The sequence below is a fragment of the Pongo abelii genome, chromosome 8 (assembly GCF_028885655.2).
Source record: "Pongo abelii isolate AG06213 chromosome 8, NHGRI_mPonAbe1-v2.0_pri, whole genome shotgun sequence".
Lineage (NCBI taxonomy): Eukaryota > Metazoa > Chordata > Mammalia > Primates > Hominidae > Pongo > Pongo abelii.
Genome location: NC_071993.2, coordinates 68,876,601 through 68,898,458, shown reverse-complemented (window position 1 = coordinate 68,898,458; position 21,858 = coordinate 68,876,601). Strand labels below are relative to the sequence as shown.

The following is a 21,858-nucleotide window of genomic DNA, read 5'->3' as shown; positions in this document are numbered from 1 at the left end:
CTTAGATACATAACAAGCCATTAATGTTTTAAGAAACACCCCAAAGCCATCTGAGTAGTTACATGAATACATGTGATTGGAGATTTGTGTTAGGTTTAGCTGTGATCTTAACCCTTGACATCATAGTATAGTGGTTAAGAGTAGAGGAAATAAACAACTAGGTAAATCTAGAATATAGGTTATTCTACAAAGAACTACCCTGAACTCGTCTCCCCACTAAAAAGAAACAAGAGCTAGGGGACTGTTCTAGACTAAAAGACACTAGCAAGATGTGATGACCAAGTGTAATACATGAACCTAAATTGAATCCTGATTTTTGGAGGAAACAGAAATAAAATAAATTTGAGGGACAATTAGGGACGATATTATGGTTAATTTTCTTAGGTGTGGTAATGTATATTGTACTTATTTGGGAAGTTGTCATTATTATTAGAAGATGAATAACAACTGGATGCCGAAATATTTATGGTGAATGTCATAATGTCTTCATATTAAACAGTTAAGCAATGTCTTCAAAATAAGATACGAATGCTTAAAAAAAAAACCAGCTATGATCAGCCAGGCACGGTGACTCACGCCTGTAATCCCAGCACTTTGGGAGGCTGAGGCAGGCAGATCACCTGAGGTCAGGAGTTCGAGACCAGCCTGACCAACATGGAGAAACCCTGTCTCTACTAAAAATACAAAAAAATAATTAGCCGGGCTTGGTGGTGCATGCCTGTAATCCCAGATACTCGGGAGGCTGAGGCAGGAGAATTGCTTGAACCCAGGAGGCGGAGGTTGTGGTGAGCCTAGATTGTGCCATTGCACTCCAGCCAGGGCAACAAGAGTGAAACTCCATCTCAAAAAAAAAAACAAAAACAAAAACAACAACAACAACAAAAAACACTATGCTCATTCTTTAAATCTCTGGTAGGATTTAGTAGCTTTATTTTCAACCCATCCTTTAGCTCCAAGGAAAAGCAGCATGAAGTGGTGGAAAGAGTACTGAATTTGTTGTCAAAATTCTTGGAGTTTAATTTCAGCATCAATATTAACTCTCTAGGTGACTTTAAATAATTTAAGTTATAATAATTTAAAGAATTTGTGTAAAGCAAATCTGGCAAAATGTTTGAATCCCAAATTTGAATCCTGGCTCGGACAATTTCAAGTAGGACCTTGGTCACTTCACTTAACTTTTCTGTGCCTTCATTGTCTCATGTGTAAAATGAAGATAATAGTAATGTCTACCTCATAAAAGTGTTGTGAGAATTAAATAGTACTATAAAGATAAAGTACTCAGAATAGTGCCTTAGCATTCAACAAATGTAGCTGCTGCTGCTGTTATTGTTTTATATTTATTTTATTATCTATTACTTTGAAGAGAGCTTGGAAGACTCAAGAGGTAGAAAATATAAAACAGAAGTCCAGGCAGGCAGAACCCTCAAAACAACTAGGCAGAGATCAAGCAGGAGTTGTTATAATTAGGAAATGAGATCACACATGAAATCACCCTGCAGGGTCTAACCTGTAGTAGGTATTCATAAATGTTAGTTTCCTTCTGTTATCCCTTTCTTTCCCTCCTCATTTTATAGTATTATTTAATCTGAGTTTTGCAGAGCATTATGTGACCATCCATTCTAATTCTGCTTGTTCTCTGGTCTGGTTTGTGTAACATTGAGTTTTTGAGGTGCCTTTGCACACATCTTATTTCATCTATTACATCTTGATTTGATGTTGGCTTGTTGCCTCTACTAATTACTACATAATACAGTTGAATAAAATATAGTTTAAGCATATACACAGAACTGTCTGAAAAGAAAAATCACGCTCTAGTGTTGACTGCAGATATATAATAAGAAAAATTATAGGTTATTTTATATTAAAACATATACTAATTAGAAGCTTAGAATCTGTCTATAATACCAAAATCTAATAGCCAGAAAACAGAACTTTGATTATTAAAAATAACTGATCAAATTTATCTACAATTTATATATTTCTGATAATTAAAGAAATAAGTGAGCTTCCAAAATATGGTAAGAATATTTTTTAAAAATCTATAATAAATCTTTAAATCTCTGTTAGAACTTGATAGCATTATTAACTCATCCTTTAGCTCCAAGGAAAAGCAGCATGCAGTGGTGGAAAGAACACTGAATTCGTTGTCCAAATTCTTGGAGTTTAATTTCAACACCAATATTAACTCTCTAGATGACTTTAAATACTCTAAACATCTTGGCATCTCAAGCCTCACTGGGCATTAGAATCACATGGGGAGCTTTTTTAAAAATGCAGATATAAAATTTCTGTCTCTTCTGAGATTCTGATTCAGTTGTCTGTCCTAGGATGAGGCATGGACATTGATACAAGTACATTTTAAAATTTCAGATTATTCTAATGTGTAGCCAGGGTTGAAAACCTTTGTATATGTAGTTTCCTTGGAAGCCTAGGCAAAGGAGGCATCAAACAGAATTGGCTTTTTATATCCTACACTGTCTAGGAGAGAGAGAGACTGAAACTGGGAGATGTGAACAACCTTTTCTAGACAGGTACTCTCTGCTCTGTGGCACTGATGTTACGTTAGGTCTCACAGGAAGTTGGATTAGATTTTGCCCAAGACGATCTGTTTTTCTTTGCCCTGATTACTTGCTCTACAAGTAGCGTTCTGATTATTAAATCAGCCTCCTAGACACTTCAGAATTATAAAAGGGTGTGCCTGAGATAATGCTTGAGCATTCTTTTTAGACACTTGAGTGTCTAGAATTGGTGCTCTAGTTTATCCGTTAGTACCTTGTGAGTTTGCTTTTAGTCTCTCTTGATTTGACCAACTCTGGGGAACTGACGGGGTCAAGTTTTGATCTCTAAGGGTGAATACCAGATCCTGATTCCTGGTAAATTTACCAGATTAGTGACCCTGTGTTATCTCTTGACAGTTGGACATTTTAAATTTATGGATATAAAACTCCCTGAAGCCGTGAAGAATTTGTAATAAAGTATTATAATAAAAATATAAAGAGAAATATGTAATAAAATCTTTCCTGTATACTCTTAAGACTGAAATAATCAGCTGTCTAAAGGCAGATTTTTTTTTTTGCCAGCTATGGTGGCTCGCGGCTGTAATCCCGGCACTTTGAGAGGTCAAAGCAGGAGGATCACTTGAGCCCAGGAGTTCAAGACCAGCCTGGGCAACCTAGGGAGACCCTATCTCTACAAAAAATAAGAAAACTAACTGGGCTTGGTGGTACACACCTGTGGTCCCAGCTACTCAGGAAGCTGAGGTGGGAAGATCCCTTGGGCCTGGGAGGTCAAGGCTACAGTGAACTGTGATCACACTATTGCACTCCAGCCTGAGCAACAGAGCAAGAGTCTATCTCAGTCAATCAATAAAGAAAGAAAAAAGCAGGTTTTTGTTTTGTTTATAATGATCCTGATTGACTGTTGGTGGAAATGTAAATTAATACAGCCATTATGGAAAACACTGTGAAGGTTCCTCAAAAATTAAAATAGAGGCTGGGTGTGGTGGCTCACACCTGTAATCCCAGCGCTTTGGGAGGCTGAGGCAGGCAGATTGCTGGAGCTCAGGAGTTCAAGACCAGCCTGGGCAGCATGGCAAAACTCCATCTCTACAAAAAAAATACAAAAATTAGCTAGGCGTGGTGGCGCGTGCCTATAGCTCCAGCTACTTAGGAGGCTGAGGTGGGAGGATTGCTTGAGCCTGGCAGGCGGTGGTTGCAGTGGGCCAAGACTGCACCACTGCACTCCAGCCTGGATTACACAGTGAGACCCTGTCTCAAAAAATAAAATGAAATAGTAACTACCATACGATCCAGCAATCTCTCTCTTGGATATATATCCAAAGGAAATGAAATCAGGATGTTGAAGAGATATCTGCACTCTCATGTTTATTGCAGCACTATTCACAATAGCCAAGATAAGGAATCAACATAAGTGTCCGTCTACAGATAAATAGAGAAAATGTGTGTGTGTCTGTGCGCGTGCACCATATTCATATTCAGCCACAAAACAGAATGAAGTCCTGTTATTTGCAGCAACATGGATGAATCTGGAGGACATTATATTAAGTGAAATTAGCCAGGCACAGAAAGACAAATACTACGTGATCTCGCTCATATATGGAATCTAAAAACAAGTTAATCTTGTAGAAGTAGAAAGTAGGATAGTGGTTATTAGAGGCTAGAGAGAAAGGATAGGAGAGGAGGATGGAGAGAGGTTGGTCAGCAAGTACAAAATTACAGTTAGCTCCATCCATGTCCCTGCAAAGAACGTAATCTCGTTTCTTTTTATGGCTGCATAGTATTCCGTGGTGTATATGTACCACATTTTCTTTATCCAGTCTATCATTGATGGACATTTGGGTTGATCCCATGTCTTTGCTATTGTGAATACAGCTGCAGTGAACATACGCGTGCATGCATCTTTGTAATAGAATGATTTATATTCCTTTGGGTATATACTCAGTAATGGGATTGCTGGGACAAATGGCATTTAGTGGGAGCTGAACAGTGAGAGCACAGGTACACAGGGAGGGGAACAACACACACTGGGTCTGTCAGCGGGGGGCAGCCGGGAGAGGGAGAACATCAGGATAAATAGCTAATGCATGCAGGGCTTAATACCTAGGTGATGGGTTGATAGGTGCAGCAAACCACCATGGCACATGTTTACCTATATAACAAACCTGCATGTCCTGCTCATGTATCCCGGAATTTAAAATAAAATAAAATAACAGGCCAGGCGCTGTGGCTCATGCCTGTAATCCCAGCACTTTGAGAGGCCAAGGCGGGTGGATCACCTGAGGTCAGGAGTTAGAGACCAGCCCGGCCAACATGGTGAAACCCCATCTCTACTAAAAATACAAAAATTGGCCGTGCGCGGTGGCTCATGCCTGTAATCCCAGCACTTTGGGAGGCCGAGGCGGGTGGATCAGGAGGTCAGGAGATCGAGACCATCCTGGCTAACACAGTGAAACCCCGTCTCTACTAAAAATACAAAAAAATTAGCTGGGCGTGGTGGCGGGTGCCTGTAGTCCCAGCTCCTCGGGAGGCTGAGGCAGGAGAATGGCGTGAACCCGGGAGGTGGAGCTTGCAGTGAGCCGAGATCGCGCGCCACTGCACTCCAGCTTGGGAGACAGAGCGAGACTCCATCTCAAAAAATAAATAAATAAATAAATAAAATAAAAATACAAAAATTAGCTGAGTGTGGTGGTGGGCGCCTGTAATCCCAGCCACCTGGGAGGCTAAGGCAGGAGAATTGCTTGAATCCAGGAGGTGGAGGCTGCAGTGAGCCAAGATCGCACCACTGCACTCCAGCCTGGGCGGCAGAGTGAGACTGTCCCCCCAAAAAAAATTACAGTTAGATGAGAAGCGTAACTGGTTTTCTGTTGTACAGTAGGGTGACTATGACTTATAATAATGTATATTTCAAGGTAGCTAGAAGATTTTGAATGTTATCACCACAAAGAAATGATAGATGTGACTGGTGTGGTGACTTATGCCTGTAATCTTAACACTTTGGGAGGCCGAGGCAGGAAGATCACTTGAGCCTAGAAGTTTGAGACCAACCTGGGCAACATAGTGAGACCCTGTCTCTACAAAAAAGTAAAAAAAAATTAGCCAAGCATGATGGCACATGCCTGTAGTCCCCACTACTCAGGAGGCTGAGGTGGGAGGATCACTTGAGCCCAGGGGTTTGAGGTTTCAGTGAGCTATAATTGTGTCATTGCTCTCCAGCCTGGGAAAGAGAACAAGACCCTGTCTCTAGAAAAAAAAAAAAAGAAAGAAAAAACAAATGGTAACTGTTTAAAATTATATATGTGCTAAGTATCTTGATTTGATCATTATACAATGTATACATGTATTAACATATTACACTGGGCCGGATGCGATGGCTCATGCCTGTAATCCCAGCACTTTGGGAGGCCGAGGCGGGCGGATCACCTGAGGTCGGGAGTTCAAGACCAGCCTGACCAACATGGAGAAACTCCGTCTCTACTAAAAATACAAATTTAGCTGGGCAGTGGTGGTGCATGCCTGTAATCCCAGCTACTCAGGAGGCTGAGGCAGGAGAATCGCTTGAACCCAGGAGGCAGAGGTTGCGGTGAGCTGAGATTGTGTCACTGCACTCCAGCCTGGGCAACAAGAGCGAAACTCCATCTCAAAAAAAAAAAAATTACACTGTACCCCATAAATGTGTACAATTATGTGTCAATTATAAATAAAGTTGAAATTTTAAAAATGATCTGTGGCTGGGCGCGGTGGCTCATGCCTGTAATCCCAGCACTTTGGGAGGCCGAGGCGGGCGGATCATGATGTCAGGAGATCGAGACCATCCTGGCTAACATGGTGAAACCCCGTCTCTACTAAAAATACAAAAAAAATTAGCTGGGCGTGGTGGTGGGTACCTGTAGTCCCAGCTACTTGGGAGGCTGAGGCAGGAGAATGGCGTGAACTCGGGAGGCGGAGCTTGCAGTGAGCTGAGATCGCGCCACTACACTCCAGCCTGGGCAACAGGGCAAGACTCCGTCTCAAAAAAAAAAAAAAAAAAAAATCTTATTTAGAAGGACATTGGGGAATTGAATGAATTATTGTTTTGATTGCTGCTTTTCTTTTTTGCACATTTATTTAATGTTTATTGAGAACCTACCATGTGCTAATCATATAGGCCTTAGTAATCTTCTTGGTTACTCTGACCATCTTTCCTAAAAATAAAACAAAAATAACCTAACAAAAACCCGCTAAGCTCTTCTGCTGCCCTAAGTGCTACTTTTCTTTTCTTTTCTTTTTTTTTTCTTTTTGGCTAGATAACACTCTCATTTTGCCTTTCCTCCCTTTTCTTTTAAATTGTAGTATGGTACTTGTCTGCTTTCATGTTCTTACTGCTGTTGAACCTACTTAGTAGATGAAGTAGCCAGATCAGAGCTTTTGTTTTGTGTAAGTTACTAATGGGTTATTTTACTATTCAAGTCTTTTTCCCCTGTCACTAAGTGCTTGGTTGAGAAAAAATAATTGAATAGCTTTTTGAAATAAAACATGTCATTCATTCCAAAGAATGCAAAAGTACATATAGTTAATGAGAAGAGAGCTGAAAAACATATCCTGCTTAGTTTCCCAAGAAACTAAGGGAAAAAAACATAAACTTACCTTGCCTTACCTAGAATTGGACCAGAATGTGGACCTCATATGAGACAGCTTGAAGCCTTGACCTTTGGGTACTTAGCTTGCTCTGAAATCAACAATTCAGAGGACTAAAGAGCCTTTGGTAATCAGTCAGGGTTCACTTGTAAGAGAGAGGAACTTCTCTGGTCTGGGCTAGGAATGACTTCTACTACAATATTTAAATTGGCCTGTCAGAGGAATGCTGCCTTTGCTACAGTCAGAAGGTTGGCATTAGGAGGCCAAAATGAAACTGCTGAGTTTGAGAATACGCCATCTCAATACCAAAAAAACCCAGTAAAAAAATAGGCAAAAGACTTGAATAGGTGTTTCTTCAAGCAAAATATACAAAGGTCCAGTAAGCATATGAAAAGATGTTCAACATGGCTAATCATTACTGAAATCAAATCAAAATCACGATGAAATACTACTTTACGTCATAAAATGGCTACTATTAAGAAAAAAAACACAAAATTACAAGTGTTAGCAGGAATATAGAGAAATTAGAACACTTTTTGCATATTTCTAGTAGGAATGTAAAATGGTTCAGCTGCTGTGGAAAATGATATGGTGACTCCTCAAAAAATTTAACAGAATTACTGTACAAGCCAGCAATTCCACTTCTAGGTATATACCTGAAGTGAAAGCAGGGACTTGAACAGATATTTGTTTACCCATGTTCAAAGCAGTATTATTCACAATAGCTAGAAGATGAATGCAGCTTGAGTGTCCATGGATGGATGAATGTGTAAACAAAATGTGATATATACATAGAAGGGGATGTTATTCAGCCTTAGAAAGAAAATTCTGGGCCGGGTGCAGTGACTCATGCCTGTAATCCCAGCACTTTGGGAGGCTGAGGTGGGTGGATCATTTGAGGTCAGGAGTTCGAGACCAGCCTGGCCAACATTGTGAAACCCCGCCTCTACTAAAACTACAAAAATTAGCTGGGTGTGGTGGCAGGTGCCTGTAGTCCCAGCTACTTAGGAGGCTGAGGCAGGAGAATCGCTTGAACCTGGGAGGCGGAGCTTGCAGCGAGCCGAGATCGTGCCACTGCACTCCAGCCTGAGTGACAGAGTGAGACTCCATCTCAAAAAAGAAAAAAAAAAAAGGAAGAAAATTCTGACATACACTACAACACAGATGAACCCTGAAGCCTAAGTGAAATAAGGTTGATACAAAAGAACGAAAATTACATAATTCTACTTATATGAAATATCTAGAATAGGGAAATTCATAGCAACAGAATGTAGATTAGAGGATACCAGGGACTGAGCATGAGGGGGACAGTTATTGCTTAATGGTTACAGGGTTTTTGCTTGGAGTGATGATGAAGTTCTGGAGATGGATGGTGGTAATTGTGGCACAACATTGTGAATATATTTGAGGAAACAGAACTATAACACTTAAAATGGTAAAAATGGTAAATTTTATGTATAGTTAACCACACACAGAAAAGAGCATATATCTGTTATGCAGGTATTAGGAAACCACTACTACTTGCCCCACAACTGCAGCTGCTTAATGACCCTTACAAAGTTAGTGACTGAAAACTGGAGAATTATGTGCACGTGGTCAATATTTCCATAATCCTTGTGGATAGCCAAAACTTCAGTAAAACAACTCCCATTTCACCATCTGTTTTACATATCTCATGAGCATCTCATAAGCATCTAGTTGGCTGAATCTGATTCACATTTGAATCCTAGTTTCAAGGGACCCTGAGGAATAATGATTAGCTTTTCAGACTCTGTAGTAGGAGGAAACGACTAGAGGGAGACTAGAAAGGATACTGAGTGCTACTTCATCATATCTGCCACAGGCACTGAGTCAGAGGTGATTCATAGATGGCAGTGCTCCTTTTAGTCAGGTCACCATTTCCAGTAGTACTGAGAATGTCCTGCAGCTGATAAGTTGGAGAGGTAGGGTGGGGACAAAGTCATTATCTCTTTTTGCAGTTAATGGGCTGATTGTGCTATGGTATTTGCAGTTTTAATGTGGTAGAACACATTTGGATTATTTAAATTATTGTAAAGAGATTTGGGTCACTCTAATGGGATGCATTAAAGACTCACTAACTAAAGAGTATCTGGGCTAATGTTTAGGAGTACCAAATGTAAAGTTGTTATGTTTATGATAAGCTTTTTTCATTTCATCAAGTATGGATATAAGAATATAATAGAAAATATACTGAGTTCTTTTGCTCTTAGGCTGCTGAAATCTCTAATTAGTATGAACTAAATTTGTTTGGAGAGAAAAGAAACAGATTTACTAGTAAAGCGTTTACTTGCTGAAAATTGCACTTCTTAAAAACAGTTTTCAAAAATTCTAACCAGAGGTCACCCAAAAGATAAGATATTTCATATTGTTCAGAACAGTCAGGTGTTTTTATCTGTTATCTGTGACTTAAAACTAAGTTTGAATAATTCCTATTGATAATCGGATTCTGCAGGAATGATTGTTCTCTCAGCACCTTGATAGGTATTGACCTTTGATGCTTAAGTGATTTTTTCTTTTCTTTTTTTTTTTTTTTTTTTTTGAGACAGAGTTTCGCTCTTGCTGCCCAGGCTAAAGGGCAATGGTGTGAACTCAGCTTACTGCCGCCTCTGCCTCCCAGGTTCAAACAATTCTCCCGCCTCAGCTTCCTGAGTAGCTGGGATTACAGGCATGCGCCACCACGCCAGACTAATTTTTTTTTTTTTTTTGTATTTTTAATACAGACAGGTTTCACAACATTGGCCAGGCTGGTCTCAAACCCCTGACCTCAAGTGATCTGCCCGCCTCGGCCTTCCAACATGCTGGGATTATAGGCATGTTATCACCCATTAACATTTTGGACAAGTATCAAGCTTTGCATGAAATGCTTTTTAAGGTGGACCACGCTTTAATGGTGTAATAAGAGTTAGTATTTAAATCAGATTTGTTGATACAGTTATTCCACTTCTAGAAATTTAACCTAAAGCACTGCAATGCCATTTATAATAATAATAAAATAGTGAACAATTGCTAACAATGGGGAGATGGATAAATTATTGTATAGCCATACAATGGAATGTTTTAAAACTATCTTTTCAAAAGATATTTAATAGCATTAGACAGGACTCATGCAATAATGTTAAGCAAAATGATACAGAATTATGTATGATGTGATTTCTCTTTATAGAAAATTCTGTGTGTGAGAGAAATAAATTATAAGGAGTGATTCTCTAGGGATTAGTTTTCAAATTTTCTGTTCTTCAATGAATATATATTGCTTCTATATATTTGGCTTTTTATTATAGAGAGATTTAATCATAAAAGATTCAAACCGTGCAGAAACTTGCAGACTAAAAACCCTAAAAATCCTTCCTCTGTCCCTGACCTAGAGAAATGGAGACCAATTCATCAATTTGTTTTTATATAGATTTTGTTTTTGGTGTCACATCTAAGAGATCTTTATCTAACCCAGGTCAGAAAGATTTTCTCCTAGAAATTTTCTAGTCTTAGGTTTTATGTTAGGTCTATGATCCATTTTCAGTTAATTCTTATATGTGGTAGAAGTATGAATTGAGGTTTTTACATATGGATATCCATTTGTTCCAGCATCATTTAATGAAGAGACTGTATTTTCTCCACTGAATTGCCTTTGCACATTTGTAGAAAATCAGATATCTATATATGTATACGGTTGTTTATGGACTCTACATTCTGTTTCCTTGATTTATGTTAATACCACTTTGTCTTGATTTGAGTACTGAGATAGGCAGAAGTCCCTGGGTTCAAGCAATTCTCCTGCCTTAGCCTCATGATTAGCTGGGACTACAGGCAAGCACCACCAAGCCGGGCTAATTTTTGTGTTTTTAGTAGAGACAGGGTTTTGCCATGTTGGCCAGGCTGGTCTCGAACTCCTAACTCCAAGTGATTCACCCGCCTCTGCCTCCCAAAGTGCTGGGATTACAGGCTTGAGCCACCCCTCCCTGCCAAGATACAGAATTCTAAAATGACCCCTAATGACCTATGCTTTTGTATAATGGGAGGGACCTGTAATCTCACCTAATCATGGGATATCACTCCCATGGTGACTAAGAAAGGGAGATTATCCTCAGTGGACCTGATCTAATCAGGCAAACCCTTAAAAGGGACTGGGCTTTTCCTGGAGAAATAATCCAAGTACAAGGGAAGGGAATTCAACACAGAAGAAGCTGCTGGTTTTCGGGAAAAGAGGAGGCCATGTAGTAAAGAATTCGAGTGGTTGGTAAGCTTATGGTAATTTGTTACAAAGCAATAGAAAACAAATACAGGTAGTTGTATAATAAGTCTTTAAATCAGCTGTTTATGAAATGTATCAATATCTACAAAATTAAAGGCCCCTTGGGATTTTGATTGGAATTGGGTTGAATGTGCAGATAAGTTTGGGGAAAATTGTCCTCTTAACAGTATTGATTCTTCTGACCTACTCATTTCTCATTTTTAGGTATTTGTCTTAGCAGTGTTTTTCGTTGTTTTCAGCATATAGGTCTTGCCCATATTTTGTCAGATTTATCCCTGAGTATTTCATATTTTTTATGCTATTATAAATGGTATTTTATACATTTTAATTTTTGATTGTTTGTTGCTAGTATATGGAAATACAATTGATGGCTGGGTGTGATAGCTCACGCCTGTAAATCCCACACTTTGGGAGGCTGAGGCAGGTGAATCTCCTGAGCTCAGGAGTTCGAGATGGGTCTGGGAAACATAGCGAAACCCTGTTTCTACCAAAAATATTAAAAATTAGCCAAGTGTGGTACGCACGTACCTGTGGTCCCAGCTACTTGGAAGGCTGAAGTGGGAGAATGGCTTGAGCCTGGGAGGTGGAGGTTGCAGTGAGCCGAGATCATGCCACTGCACTCCAACCTGGGTGACAGAGTGACACCCTGTCTCAAAAAAAAAAAAAAAAAAGAAAGGAAGACAATTGATTTTTGTTTGTTGATATTGTATGTAGCAATCTTGCTAAACTGACTTATTCTAGTAACTGTTTTTGATATAGTCTATTGAATTTTCAACATAAATAATCAAGTTGTCAGCAAATAGAGTTTTATTTCTTCCTTTTTAATCTGTATGCCTTTTACTTTTTTTTTTTTTTTTTTCTCGAGATGGAGTCTCGCTCTGTCTCCCAGGCTGGAGTGCAGTGGTGCGTTCTCCGCTCACTGCAAGCTCCGCCTCCCGGGTTCACGCCATTCTCCTGCCTCAGCCTCCCGAGGAGCTGGGACTACAGGGGCCTGCCACCGCGCCCGGCTAATTTTTTGTATTTTTAGTAGAGACGGGGTTTCACCGTATTAGCCTGGATGGTCTCGATCTGTTGACCTCATGCTCCACCTGCCCCAGCCTCCCAAAGTGTTGGGATTACAGGTGTGAGCCACCATGCCTGGCCTGCCTTTTACTTCTTTTTCTTATCTTATTACACTGACCAGAACTTCTGATGTTTTGTAGAAGTGGTGAGAGTGACGGTCTTGCCTTGCATCTTTTTTTTTTCCTTACACTTGCTTTTTAAAAAAATTTTATTTTTATTTTTGTTTTTGAGAAAGAGTCTCACTCCGTTGCCCAGGCGGCTCACTGCAGCCTCCATCTTCTGGGTTCAAGCAATTCTCCTGCCTCGGCCTTCTGAGTACCTGGGATTGCAGGCACCCACCACCATGCCTGGCTAATTTTTGTATTTTTAGTAGAGATGGGGTTTTACCATGTTAGCCAGGCTGGTCTTAAACTCCTGACCTGAGGTGATCTGCCCGTCTCAGCCTCCCAAAGTGCTGCGATTACAGGCATGAGCCAACATGCCCGGCCTTTGTTATTGATTTCTGCCCTCATCATTATTATTTTCTTCTGCTTTGGGTTTAATTTTCTCTTTGGCTTCTTGGTGGTATTATTTTAGCTGATATTAGTGGATTTCCATTTCTCCCAACCTTTGTGCTACTGTTAACATATGTTTTACATATGTTATATATCCCACAGTACATTGCTTTTTGTTTAAACAGTAAATTATCTTTTTTTTGAGACAAAGTCTTGTTCTGCCACCAGGCTGGAGTGCAGTGGCACAATCTTGGCACACTGCAACCTCTGCTTCCCGGGTTCAAGCGATTCTCCTGCCTCAGCCTCCCAAGTAGCTGGGACTACAGGCGTGTGCCACCACGCCCAGCTAATTTTTGTATTTTTAGTAGAGACGGGGTTTCACCATGTTGGCCAGGATGGTCTTGATCTCTTGACCATGTGACCCGCCCACATCAGCCTCCCAAAGTGCTGGGATTACAGGCATGAGCCACCGCCCGGCCTAAATTATCTTTTAAAGAAACTTAAGGCTGGGTGCAGTGCCTCCCAGCACTTTGGGAGGCCGAGGCAGGCAGATTACCTGAAGTCAGGAGTTCAAGACCAGCCTGGCCAACATGGTGAAACGTCTCTACTAGAAAAACAAAAATTAGCCTGGTGCAGTGGCATGGGCCCATAATCCCAGCTACTGCGGAGGCTGAGGCAGGAGAATCTCTTGAACCTGGAGGGAGAGGTTGCAGTGAGCCAAGATCGTGCCACTGCACTCCAGGCTGGGCAATAGAGTGAGACTGTCTCATAAGTAAATAAACAAACCAACTAACTTAAATAATAAGAAAAAATGTATATATTTATGCATGTGGCTACCATTTTGGTGTTCATTTCTTTGTGTAGATTCATATTTTGGTATGGTAACATTTTCCTTCTGCTTGAAGGACCTTAAATTTTTGTAGTGCATGTCTGCTGGTGATGAAATCAGCTTTTGTGTGTCTGAACAAGTATTTGCCTTTCCTTGTGAATGATATTTCACTGGGCATACAGTTATAGGTTGATTTTTTTTTCTTTCAGTACTTTAAATATGTTGTTTCACTGTATTCTAGCTTGGCTTGTGCCCAGTAAGAAATCTCTTATCATTCTTACCTTTGTTCCTAATGTGTCTGTTTTCTCTTTTTGCTTTTAAGATTTTCTCATTGCCACTGTTTTTAAGTAATTTGATTTTGATATGCCTTGGTATAGCTTTCTTCTTGTTTCTTGTATCTGGAGTTTGTTAAGCTTCTTGGATACACATGTTTATGGTTTTCACCAAATTTGGAAAATTTTTGGCCATTGTTACTTCAAATTTTTTTTCTGTTCTCTCTTGTCTTTTGGAGGCTGTTTGATGTTGTTCCACCTCTCACTGATGTTCTTTCTTTGGTGTATTTGTGTGTGTGGTAAAATATATACAACAAAATTTATAATTTAAACTTTTTTTTATTATTTTTATTTTTTTGGAGTTGGAGTTTCGCTCTGTCACCCAGGCTGAAGTGCAGTGGCGCGATCTCGGCTCACTGCAACCTCTGCCTCCCGGGTTCAAGCGATTCTCCTGCCTCAGCCTCCGGAGTAGCTGGGATTACAGGCGCCCGCCACTATGCCAGGCTCTTTTTTTGTATTTTTAGTGGAGACGGGGTTTTTACAGTGTTAGCCAGGATGGTCTCCATCTCTTGACCTCGTGATCCGCCCACCTTGGCCTCCCAAAGTGCTGGGATTACAGGCGGGAGCCACTGCGCCCGGCTGAAATCATTTTTTTATACAGTTCAGTGGCATTAAGTACATTTACTGTGTTGTGCAACCATTATCACCATCCATCTTTAGAACTTTTAAAAAATCTTCCCAAACTGAAATTCTATACCTGTTAAAAAATGACTCATTCTCCCTGCTCCCAGTCCCTGACAGCCACCATTTTACTTTCTGTTTCTGTGAATTTCACCACTCTAGTTACCTCATATAAGTGGAATCATACAGTATTTGTCCTTTTGCGACTGGCTTATTTCACTTAGTATAATGTCTTTAAGGCTCATCCATGTTGTAGCATGTGTCAGAACTTCCTTCCTTTTTAAGGCTGAATAATATTCTCTTTTTTAAAGTTTTTTTTTTTCTGTGTTTTATTTTGAATAGTTTCTTTTCTTTTCATTCTTTTTTCGAGACAGGCTCTCGCTCTGTTGCCCAGGCTGGAGTGCAGTGGCGCGATCTCAGTCCACTGCAGCCTTGAACTCCCGGGCTCAGGTGATCTTCTTGCCTGAGCCTCCGAGTAGCTGGGACTACAAGCATGGGCACCCATGCCTGGCTAATTTTTTAAAAAATATTTATAGAGACGAGGTCTCACTATGTTGCCCAGGCAGGTCTTGAACTCATAGGCTTAAGCAATCCTCCCACCTCAGCCTCCCAAAGTGTTGGGACTGCAACCAGTGCCCTTGAATTGTTTCTGTTGTTACTTAGTTACATTTATTGCTCTTACCTTCTGCAGTGGCTCAGCAGCTGTTAGTCCCATCCAGGGTATTTTTCATCTCAGATTATTTCATTTTATCTCTAGAAGTTGGAGTTGCGTTAGTCTTTTTTTATGTATCTATTTCCTTTTTTGTTGAGATGGTGCAGGGGCAGGGGGCATCTCCCTTTGTTGCTCAGGCTGGTCTTGAACTCCTGGCCACAAGAGATCCTCCTGCCTTGCCTCCCAAAGTGCAGGTATTACAGGCGTGAGCCACCACATGGCCATTATGTGTCTATTTCTTCATTTAACTTTTTGGACAAATGTAATACACAATTATCATAACTGAGTTAATTTCCTTATCTGCTAATTTTATTATATGTGTCAGTTCTTGATTGATTGATTGTTTTCCTCGTTATAAGTGATACTTTCCTGCTTCTTTGCATGCCTGACAATCTTTGACTAGATTCCAGGCATGAATTCATTGTTGGACATTATGGAATTCATTGTTGGGCTCTAGATACTTTGGTATTTCTATTAATATTCTTGAGCTTTTTGTGGGATGCTGTTCAACTACTTGAACAGAGTTTGATCCTTTTGAGTCTTCCTTTTAAGATTTGTTAGGATGAACCCAGAGACATGTTTAGTCAAGGGTAGTGTTTCTCAATAGCAGCACCATGGCATTTGGGGCCAAATAATTCTTTGTTGGGGGAGCGGATAGTCCTGTGCATTATAGAATGTTTAACAGCATTCTCCCCAAAGTTGTAACAACCAAAAACGTCTTCAGACATTGCCAAATGTTCCAGGAAGTGGGGAGGATTGCCCCCAGTTGAGAGTTGCTGCCTTAGGGTTAGTTTTGCCTCACTACTATGGCAAGATCTTTCTGTGTACTCTACCCAAAGCCATTCATGAGACCTTTTTTCAGTCTGGCTGTTTGGAATAGGCACTTTCCTTGGCCTCATGTGAGTGCTGGGAATTCATTTGGGCGATCTTTCCTTGGTCTTGGTTAGTTTCCTTACATACACGTGCTGATAGGCATTCAGCTAAATATTCAAGAGAGACCCGCAGATCTCTGGAGTTTTTGTCTGTGTATCTCATCTCCAGTATTGTGCCCCATAAACACTAACCATCTTGATTGCCCCAAACTCTCAGCTCCATCTCTTCAACTCAGTGAGCCTGCCAGGCCTCACATGAGTTTCCCATCCTGTGCCTCTTGTGGCTGGGAAACTCAAGGCTGTAACCTGGGGCAGTAGGGTTCACCTTATTTGTTTCCTGGCTCTCAGGGATTTTCCTGATGTCCAGTGTCTTGAAACTTTTTTTTTTTTTTTTTTTTTTTTTTGGAGATGGAGTTTCACTCTTGTTGCCCAGGCTGGAGTGCAGTGGTGCGATCTCAACTCACCACAACCTCCGCCTCCCGGGTTCAAGCTATTCTTCTGCCTCAGCCTCCCAAGTAGCTGGGATTACAGGCATCTGCCACCACACCCGGCTAATTTTTTGTATTTTTAGTAGAGACAGGGTTTCTCCATGTTGGTCAGGCTGTTCTCAAACTCCCAACCTCAGGTGATCCGCCCACCTCACCCTCCCTAAGTGCTAGGATTACAGGCGTGAGCCACCGCACCTGGCTGAAACTTTTTTTTCCCATATATTTTGTTTGTTTTTTGGTTGTTTCAGGTCAGAGGATAAATCTGGTTCTTGTTAGTAAATCTTGGTCAGAAGCACATGTCTTTTAACAGATCATTTATTTGTATTAATTATTGATAAAAGCTGAATTCTTAAACATTTACTAATCTAATTTCCTTACTTTATCAATTTGTATTTATCACTCAAAGTCTCCTGTTCCCTGTAATTCCTTTGGTACAACATAAATGTTAAATGGGCCCTAAAGCTTTTTATCATCTTTTAATATACCTCCTTCATGCAGGCTTTCACAGTGTTAGCTAAGTAGTGATTTAGTATGGGCCTCTTAACTATTATATAGTAGCATACAATTAAAGGGCATGCACTGACCTGATAAAGCAGAACAGTGAAATGTGTCATGCTTTTAGGGCATTCCCACAGGAGGCTCAAAGACTTCCAAGAGACTTCCATGTATAACTCATATTTTCTAGCAGCTAAAACGTCAGTATCAAAGCCTGTTAGCCTGTTTGAGGTTGTAAAGAACTGGTGAGCTAAGACAGTGGAAAAAAACATATAAAAGAAGAGAAGAATCATTTTCAACAGAGTATGAGAGGAAACTGTCCTAACGAATAATGCTACAAGAATGGGAGTGACATGGAACCCATTGGTGGTAAGCTGTTAGAGAAAGGGGCATGTTAACAGACTAGAAATAATGTGACTGAAGAAATCTGGCCTTGTATTTTTTTTTTTTTTTTTTTTTTTTTTTTGAGACGGAGTCTTACTCTGTCACCCAGGCTGGAGTGCCGTGGTGCGATCTCCACTAACTGCAACCTCTGCCTGCCAGGTTCAAGCGGTTCTCTGCCTCAGCCTCCCTAGTAGCTGAGATTACAGGCGCCTGCCACCATGCCTGGCTAATTTTTTTGTATTTTTAGTAGAGACGGGGTTTCGCCATCTTGGCCAGGTTGGTCTTGAACTCGTGACCTCGTGATCCACCCGCCTCAGTCTCCCAAAGTGCTGGGAAAGGTGTGAGCCACCGTGCCTAGCTGGCTTTGTTTTATATGAAGGAAACTTGTCTCTCAGATTTGCTATATCATAACCGCTACAGAGATTATAGCATGTGCTTGTTGGATATCCAAGGATGAAGTAATTTAGTCAGAGATAACTTGGGTAAAAGAAGGTATGTATAGTAGGTAGGGTGAAAGCATCTAGTTATCCATGTGAACTAAAACAGCAAAATCATATTTCTAATGGAATTGTATATATGATATAATAAATGATATAAAATAATATAATAAATGTGTAAGTTCCATGTGTTAAAGTGAATAAATCATAATTCTTTAAATCATAATTCTTTGACATTTGAGGTGGTGATGATATGCTATAGCTAAAAAGAGTTAAGAGTTTTTGTTATTCCATAATGCATAAGAATTAGACAACTTTGTAAAAAATACAGACTCCTTGTAAATGGATATTATAATAATTTTCAAAGACAGGGAAACTATGTGGGTCAATAATATAAGTTCTTTTGTGAAACAAAATATGACTTAAGTCTTCCAAAAATTACGATTGCTTTTAGTAATAAATAAATACTTAATGATTAACTGACACTTCCCTGACATTCATCTGTGGGTGGATTTTATCAAGCTTATTTCTTGTTTTCTAAATAGTTTTGATGATACAAGTGGTGCTCGTGTAGTTAGTGTCTGCCTTTGCCAAGTGACTGTAAGTCTTCCTGGCAAGAGTTTATGTGGGTAGGGAAAGAATGCAGAGCAATACCAGCTTTTTTTTTTTTTTTTTTTTTTTTTTTTTTGAGACAGAATCTCACTCTGTCACCCAGGCTGGAGTGCAATGGCACAATCTCGGCTCACTGCGAGCTCCACCTCCCGGGTTCACGCCATCCTCCTGCCTCAGCCTCCGAAGTAGCTGGGACATCCTCCTGCCTCAGCCTCCGAAGTAGCTGGGACTGCAGGTGCATGCTGCCACGCCTGGCTAATTTTTTGTATTTTTAGTAGAGACGGGGTTTCACCTTGTTAGCCAGGATGGTCTTGATCTCCTGACCTTGTGATCCACCGCCTCGCCTCCCAAAGTGCTGGAATTACAGGCGTGAGCCACCGCATCCGGCCGCAGTACTAGCTTTTAACAAGCTTTGCTTGTTGTAAGGAGGCACAGAAAGTTTTTCATAGCCAACAATGCATTTATAAGGCTGTGATAAACACTCAAATGAAGAATTATTACATTGTGGGAAAAGGAAGAGGATGCTTCCTTGTCCTTCAGGATAGAAGGATATTCATTTGTATTGATGTTTTGTTTGGTTTTACAAGACCTTGAAAATAAAGTTTAACCTAACATATATAGAGAAAAGTATAGATCACAATTATACAGCTTGATGAATTTTCACAAAAGGAACAGACTCATATAACTAATACGCAGATTTTTAAAAAAGAACATTTGTATTAGAACAGTTTTTTTTTTTTTCCAAGCTGGGTCATAGGCACATAGGTGTTCATTGTATCATTTTATTCTTTTATGCTTTAAAGTTTGCCTCCCATTTTTAAAAAATTATCTCAGGAGGAAATACAATCTTCAGAGGTCTGGAAAGTGTCAGAAAACCTACAGGCTTTAATAGTTGAGAAAGTACTTTTGAGAAATAGTGTTTTTCCCTGTAGGCCTTTGTCTCCTATGTATCTGATATACTTTATAAACCTGAGAAGGCCCAAGTAACTGAATGTTTTACAATAAAAGAAGAACATAAATAGAGCTGTGTGAAATCAAAGTAGTAAAAATTATTGGTACTTTTTAAAACATAGCACATTATTGGCCTTTTATTCTGCAGTATAAAGTCTGGGTCATCAAATTTGTGAGTACATGGAAATGACAGTTTTCGTTTAAAAATTTTTTATTGCTAAAGTCCATGATAGTTGAAGAATAAAATGCCTTATTCAGTTCTATAATGTAATATTCAAAGCTGTAGAAAGAACTGTTATTATTGAGATTCAAATATATGTCTAGTTTAAAGGCTTCATATCTGCTATAGAAATCATTATGTGTATAGTAGTTAGAAATACGCTTAATCTAAAGGGCTCCCTGGAATTACAGTTATCTACTTTCTTTTATGTTTATTTCCCCCCAGGTGGGGAGATACGTTTTCCATGAACATGGAGATTTCAGAAATCGGATTTTTTTCTCTTTTCTTTGATTTTTAAAAATATAATCTTCCTATATTTCTTGATTTTATGAAAAGTATTAAAATGGGATTTTTCTCAGTTCTTGAGTAGGCTTTTTAATTAAATTATGACTCATACAGTGGAAAAGCCATTTGTAAAATGTCTTTCTGTAAAAATGTTTGGTTATTAAATTTTCTTCTGCTGTTGGAGTCATATGCATAAAATTATTAGTATGTTAATGTATTGAAAACCATTCATTATTGAATAATTTTTGTTTCTTTTACTCTAGAAACCAATAGGATAGTGTAGGTAAATTACTGTTTCTGGGGTGCGTGTGTGTATATACATATGTGTGCGTGTGTGTGTGTATATATCTATCTCTCTATCTCTCTCTCTCTCTCTCTCTCTCTCTCTCTCTCTCTATATATATATATATACATATGGTTTTTTTTTTTTTGAGACGATCTCCCTCTGTTGCCCAGGCTGGAGTGCAGTGGCACAACCGTGCCGCACTGCAGCTTTGACCTCCCAGACTCAGGTGATCCTCCCACCTCAGCCTACAAGGTAGCTGAGACTATAGGTGTCCCACCATGCCCAGGCTAAATTTTTTTTTTGGTAGAGATAGGGTCTTGCTATGTTGCCAGGACTGGTCTCGAACTCCTGGGCTTAAGTGATCCTCCCAACTCAGCTTCCCAAAGTGCTGGGGATTATAGGCATGAGCCACTGCGCCTGGCCTGTTTCTGGTGTATTTATGTGTGTTTGTCTTTGAAGAAATTGTTAGGACACACTGAAGCTTTTGTTTTGTTTTCCTGTTTTCTCTCGACAGGCAGCAGAGGAGGAAATGGCAGGTCCTAATCAACTCTGCATTCGCCGCTGGACTACCAAGCATGTAGCTGTGTGGCTGAAGGATGAAGGCTTTTTTGAATATGTGGATATTTTATGCAATAAGCACCGACTTGATGGAATCACATTGCTAACATTGACTGAATATGACCTCCGGTCTCCTCCTCTGGAAATCAAAGTCTTAGGGGACATTAAAAGGTTAATGCTCTCAGTCCGAAAATTGCAGAAAATACATATTGATGTTTTAGAAGAGATGGGCTACAACAGTGACAGTCCCATAGGTTCCATGACCCCTTTCATCAGTGCTCTTCAGAGTACAGACTGGCTCTGTAATGGGGAGCTTTCCCATGACTGTGACGGACCCATAACTGACTTGAATTCTGATCAGTACCAGTACATGAATGGTAAAAACAAACATTCTGTTCGAAGATTGGACCCAGAATACTGGAAGACTATACTGAGTTGTATATATGTTTTTATAGTATTTGGATTTACATCTTTCATTATGGTTATAGTCCATGAGCGAGTGCCTGACATGCAGACCTATCCACCACTCCCAGATATTTTCTTAGACAGGTAAGTTTTGTTTCTAGTTGCTAAGTTTGTAGGATGTTGCTACAAACATCCTACAAACAGCAATGATACTATATTTATGATAATTATATTGTTTCTTATTGTGGTAGATGTATACTTTTCATTTGCTTTATCTGGTGGTATAAAAAGATATGCTTTGAAATTACCTTTTTCACTTAGAGTAAATTAGGCCTTAAGCCTAGGTGAGTGAGAAAAACCACTGCTCTTTTAATTTTTCAATTTAATTTAATTTTAATTTTAATTTAATTTT

The 21,858-nt window shown here is 39.7% G+C and overlaps 1 protein-coding gene across 4 annotated transcripts in view; it reads left to right on the top strand.

Annotated features, from left to right (window-relative positions):
• Positions 1 to 21,858, top strand: part of SAMD8 (sterile alpha motif domain containing 8) — a 70,442-nt gene that overhangs the window by 18,341 nt on the left and 30,243 nt on the right. For all 4 annotated transcript variants that reach the window (XM_063727604.1, XM_009245440.4, XM_009245441.3 and 1 more), the window contains exon 2: positions 20,998 to 21,590. In XM_063727604.1, coding sequence (XP_063583674.1) covers positions 21,013 to 21,590 — 578 coding nt within the window. In that variant the 5' untranslated portion in view covers positions 20,998 to 21,012. The remainder of the gene's footprint in view (positions 1 to 20,997; positions 21,591 to 21,858) is intronic.